Below are 6,000 nucleotides of genomic sequence, written 5' to 3'. Positions count from 1 at the left end.
ATGGGATTTCGATAATCATGTGCCCCTATAATAGGGTTGCCAATTTTGGTTGCATGTATTCCTGGAGGTTTCATCACATTACCTTTAATAAAAGATTAATCTTTAATTCCTGGAGACGCCAGGACAATTCTGGAGGGTTAGCAACCCTACTGTATAACCAGTGGGGTTGTAATCCAGAGGGTAGCCCCTTGTAACTTTCACCAGTTCACATCTGACTGGTGGAATAAGATTCGAGGGGCATGGTGGACAATCAGCTGAACGTGAGCTCTCAGTCTGATGTTGTGGCCAAAAGAGCTAATGCGATCCTGGGATGCATAAACGTGAATCTTGAGTAGGAGCAGAGAGGTTATTTGACCTCTGTATCCGGCACTTGCACGCCCACTGCAGGAAGACAGTATCCAGGTCTGCTGCCCACCATTCAAGAAGGATGTTGATAAATTGGCCAGGGTTCAGAGAAGAGGCATGGAAATGATTAAAAGATTAGGCAACATGTCACAGGCACAGTCCAACGTGTCACTGGAAATAAGGTGTAAATTTTTAACAGTGAGAGTAATTAACTATTGGAACAATTTACCAAAAGTCATGGTGGATTCTCCATCACTGGCATTTTTTAAATCAAGATGGGATGTTTTTCTAAAAGATCTGCTGTAGGAATTATTTTGGGGAAGTTCTCTGGCCTATGTTGTACTTGAGGTCAGACCAGGGGACCACAATAGTCCTTTCTGGCCTGGGAATCTATGAAATGTTCAGGCTTGAAATTCCTTGACACTCTGGAAGCACAGGTTCAAATCATTGTGGAATCAGCTCAGCTTTCCTCCTTTATGAGGTAGTTAACAGCATGGGATTTGATTTATTTGGGAGTGGCTCTTTCAAATGAGACCTCAGAAACTGAGGGTATGTCTACACTTAACACATGACAGCTGCCCCACTGTAAAGTTTCGGTGTAGGCTCTCGCTACAGCGACAGGGAGGGTTCTCCCGTCGCTGTAGTTAATCCACCTCCCCAAGAAGCAGTAGCTAGGTTGAAGGAGGGATTCTTCTGTTGAGTGGCACATCTACAGCGAGGTTAGGCCGACATAGTTCCATCTGTCCGGCTGGTGGATTTTTCACACCCCTGAGAGAACTGACTATGCCAATGTAAGTTTTGGGTGTAGACTAGCCCTTAGGAACTCTCTACTAATGATCCCATTGCCCTTTTCAGAAGTGGAGAGGTTTGTCCCCAGTGTTCTTAGCCAAAATATCACTGTCCACCATGTTTGCATAGCATGGTGTATGCTGGTTAGTCACCTCCCTCGATCCCAGAAGCAGCTGCGTTTCATTGGCGCTGGATGGCTTGTGAAGTGCTGTGGGATCCTTTGGATGGGAAAGGGCTATGGAAATGTAAGATGTTGTTTCACTTATTCTTGTAATTAATCACAAAGACTGGGCATGGTAGCCTGAACATTTTCTGCAATAAGTACTGTGGAGTCCTTATTGCTCCTAAGGGATGCATTACAGATTCCTCTGCTATTTCATCAGTATGGAGGAAGCATTGCATGGGCAGCTTCTTGCTAGACATACTGAAAATATTTGGAAGAGACCCAGACAGTACTTTATATATAGATGTATACAGACATATATAGATATGTATACACACACCCACACACTCTTCCCAAGCATTTGTTTGGGCAACAGAGTAGAAATGTCAATGTTCCAAGAGTTAACATGCTTATCTGATTTAGTAGTAGTTTCCAGTCATTGTAATAAATTAGGTTTCTATTTACATTCAGGTACTTTGGGACTTCACAGTTGCATTAAGAACAATACAGAGCTCTTATTGAAAAAGAAGAATTAAAATAACTGTCTTAAAGATCTAAACACAACATAATAGTCATGTTTGCTTTTTTGGTGAGGTTAGTTCACTGAACTTCATAGTGTTGGTTTCATTTTCAGTTCAAGGCTACGTTCTCACTTAACGAGGGATTTAGATTTCTTTTCAACTTCTTTACAATATCTACATTAGCAGCCCCACTTGTGGCCTTTTCCAGATGCACTCTGTTTTGGGTGTGAAGTGTAAAGCATTTTGCATTATTCAACACCATAGGGTTTGTTTTTTTCCAAAAGCCCATATATAACTAAAAGCAGCTACCCACCACTCACTCTTAGCTATCTCGTCTACCAAAAAGTTCTCCTAAAATCTAACCTTTGGGGTCAAGAGGGATTATTTTTCCAGTGGAAGAATTAAGAAAGCAGTTGAAGTTTCCATATAAGAAGCTGTTTAAAACATCTTCCCAGCTCTTCCCATTTTAGGCCCTGATCTAGTAGCGGGGTCCTCACAATAGCACAGCTCAGGTAAGAGACCTCCTGTACAGATTTCACTGCAAGGTCAGGGCTTTACGCAGTAAAAAAGTTCCCTCCTACAGACCTTGCTCAGGCAAAAGCTCCAACAAAGCCAATGGGGGTTTTGCCCGAATAAAAGCCTCCAGTAACATTTCCTACTGGCCCAATCCAACTTCCACTGAAATCTTTATTGACTTCAACAAGAACTGGATTGGGCCTTAGTTACACAAACAATGTATTAAGAAGGCACCAGTGTTTCATTTGGAGATGCAGGATTTTCACGCAGCCCTCAGGTATTGATGAGGAGCAGATGTCAGGTCAGGCAGGCTGGGGAGTTTGTCCACAACAATTCTACTGACACATGGCAAAAACATCATGTTCAAGTTTTAGTAAAATCTAGACGCCCATGAGCATCATTTATTGCAAATCAGTTTACCAAAAAATACATCATTTTTGCAAACTACAACTTTGCAGGTAGATAACTTTATTACAGAAGATTTTTTCGTAAACTACATTCTAGTTTATAAAACAGAGGAAGACAACACCACTTGATGTTTAAATCACTCATATTAGGGATGTCACAATACCGATGCTCCATAAATGTTTACTAAGAGATGAGCACACAAGGGACTGCAGAAAGCCTTGTGCTTTTGAGAAATTTTAATCATATTTGGTTTCTAACTAAAAGGGATCAGGAATCTCTCCCTTTTCTTAGGTTTCCTTGATTGACTGCATTTTAGGTGAGTGAATGTCCTGTATGTAAGCATAGTGTTTGCTTTCCTTTCGCAGTCAATGAGTAAGCAATATTCTGACACCTCTAATAAGCATGATGTACTTAAGACTTGTTCATTTAGATTTTTGAAACAAAATCCACCTTTTAAAAAAAAACTTATTTACAAACATTAAATCTGCCATAGGCTTATACTATATTTTATATGGTTGTCTCCCCCCACCTCCACAAAAGAGTGCGCACCAATATAAACCCGATGCATCACTCCAGACTAGCAAGAATCAAATGTCACCATTTAAACACATGGGCTCAGCAGTCCAGTTTCTGTCTGTGTCTCCTAATTTCTGCCCTCCTGATAGAATAGGTCAGGGCTACAGCTGAACCTGACCTCTTAAGTTGCAAACCCAAAAGTTCAGCGTTTCAAAACCAGCTTGAATGTTATGGATTGATAGTAGACTGTGGTTGGGCCTTGTAATGCTCTGTTAACTTTCATTCAAGTTGGTTTCCAGTAATTGACAAATGCCTCCTTCAAAATAGGACCGGCCACCCTTAAATGAAGGATGTGTCTAAAAGTCCAAGCATTTTTATTGTTTAAATTGTTATTCAGTCAATTGCAGAAAAACCCCGAGAAACCCTTCAGCAGTGACTCCATAGCTATGGGTTTTCAACAGATTTGGCAAATGTTCTGTTTCTTTAGGCAGCAACGTTATGTAGATTTTTTTTTTTTTTTAGCTTAGAACCTATCACAGGTCTGTAATCCTGATTTTTTTGATATAGACAGCATTTAAATATATATAAAAAAGAAAGAACAAGAATTTCTATGTATTAAGATAAATGTACAACTATATAATACTGAAATTTTAAACAAAGATTCATGACTAGTACCATAAAATGTCCTCAGATAACACCCAAGAAAACATTTTAAAGTACATTTCAAAAATCGATTCATACTTAATTTATAATTTTTTCAAGGGGTGACATTTGTAGCTAATTCTCCCCCCTTCCCCTCCCATTTTTTCTGGGTTTGAAAGCAAAATAAAATAAAATAAAAAAATAAAATAAAAAAAATCAATAAATAAATGGCATTTCAGAATCACGAATCTTTGCTTATAACTTTACAAAAAGAACCCCCACCCCCTATCAAGTCAACGTATTAAAAAACACCCCAAAAACAAGAAAAGAATTTTCTATAAAAGATCTAATAGTTTTTAATTCCTTGGCGCGCAACTGAAGTGTCTCATTTTGAGTTCTTAACAATAGAACATATAAATAAAAAGGCAGTGTTTTCATGTAAAATAAAAAGTACATAAATAAATACTAAAAAAAGATTAAACATTGTATTCTTATTTTGTATAAAAACATATAAAAAGGGATCCTTCAGTCAAAACAGTGTCCTTAGAAGAAGTTTTTAAAAGATGATCCTAAGTCCCACTGTGTCAATGTCTCCGAAACACCTTCTTTACTTGAAGGCTTCTGGGATGTGTCCTATCTGTGACTGCATACTCGTGGGAGGGCTGGAGATTCCCTCTGACCAATCAGATATGTTGGAATGAGGTGACGAGCTGGACCATTGGTCCGGTGACTCTGGAGAAGGTGTTAAGAAAGGGTGGTCTGGCACCTGAAGCTGGTGATTGGGTGTATTGTCCAAGGGGGAGGAGTAACTGTGTTGAGAGGGTGGAGTTAAAAACTGGGTGGTGGTCATGGGTTGCGTGAGGGAGGATGGTAGAGACGTTGATAGGATCTGGGTCTCTTGAGGCAAAATAGTGTGCACTGTCATGGTAGTGCTGCTCACCTGCTGCATGTCTGACTGGTTTAGCTCGTTACCGAGGAAATTTTGGCTAATGTGGGCGTTGGTGTTTGAGCTGGTATTGTGATGCTGCTGCTGCTGCAGATTTTGCTGTTGCAGCTGCTGCTGTAAATTCTGCTGCTGTTGGATCTGTTGCAACTGCTGGGCCTGCATCAGATGTGGCTGGGAGGCCAGCCTTGTATTCGGCATGGGCTGGTAGCTCATCATCTGAGACAGGGTAGTGGTGGGCATGCCGTTGTGCAGGGAGGTCATCATGCCATGCTGAAGGGCTTGGGTTTGCTGGTGAGCCCCAGGCTGGATGTTGTTTCTCATTGGATTATATTGGTTCTGGACCATCCCATTCTGCAGCCTTGTTAGCCAGTCGCACTGCCCGGTCAGGCTGGCCGCTCCGCCCACGGTGAAATTCATCGGTGCACTGCTCATGACTGCGCTGGGGCTGGATACGGGAAGGTGAGAGAGACGCGGGGGCACTGAATCGAAGGCCATCCTGCTGGAGCTGCCCATTGCCATATCCTGCTTTCCCGCCATGTTAAGATGGTTGATACTCATGTGGGCATCAGGCATGCCTGGCAGGTGATTCAGAGGCATGGAAGGGGACTGCTGAAATGGAGAGGTCATCAATGGAGGAGAAGCAACATCCGACAGGTACCCATGGGGTGACTCCAGGGAATCGACTGGTGACAGCACGCTAGAGCTATCTAGAAGGCACCCTTTCCCATCCTGCGATTTTTTCCTCCTGGCTTTGATGTCTTTGGAATCTTTGCTATTGCAGCTCAGGCCCTTGGTACTTGGCTTCCTAGCTTTCTTCCCCTGGACGTTGGGTTTCAGGTTGCCGATGTAACTGCTGGGAGAGCAGAGTGGAGGAGACAGGGTGGGCGCCCCCAGCGGGCCATTATGCAGTGGAGGGCTCCGTACCAGGTTATACTCGTCCAGCAGCCGCACAATGTCGTGGTGCATGCGTTCCTGCGCAATGTCCCGCGGGAGCCGGTCCATGTGATCTGTTATGTCACGGTTCGCAAAGTGATCCAGGAGGACTTTGGCAGTTTCGTAGCTCCCTTCTCTGGCTGCAAGAAACAACGGCGTCTCCTCCTAGAAACACGGGGGAGACAGTTTGTTTTAAAACCCCAAAGCTAACAGATTTCCCA

General features: G+C 42.5%; 1 protein-coding gene across 1 annotated transcript in view; it reads right to left on the bottom strand.

Moving 5' to 3' along the window:
• Positions 1 to 2,714: 2,714 nt before the first annotated feature.
• Positions 2,715 to 6,000, bottom strand: part of NOTCH1 (notch receptor 1) — a 38,698-nt gene continuing 35,412 nt past the window's right edge. Inside the window, exon 33 of the mRNA XM_077836256.1 lies at positions 2,715 to 5,944. Within this exon, the coding sequence (XP_077692382.1) occupies positions 4,508 to 5,944 (1,437 nt within the window). The 3' untranslated portion in view covers positions 2,715 to 4,507. The remainder of the gene's footprint in view (positions 5,945 to 6,000) is intronic.

The sequence above is a fragment of the Eretmochelys imbricata genome, chromosome 16, assembly GCF_965152235.1.
Source record: "Eretmochelys imbricata isolate rEreImb1 chromosome 16, rEreImb1.hap1, whole genome shotgun sequence".
Taxonomy (NCBI): domain Eukaryota; kingdom Metazoa; phylum Chordata; order Testudines; family Cheloniidae; genus Eretmochelys; species Eretmochelys imbricata.
Note: the sequence above shows the minus strand (reverse complement) of the source record. Positions and strands in the feature narration are given on the sequence as shown.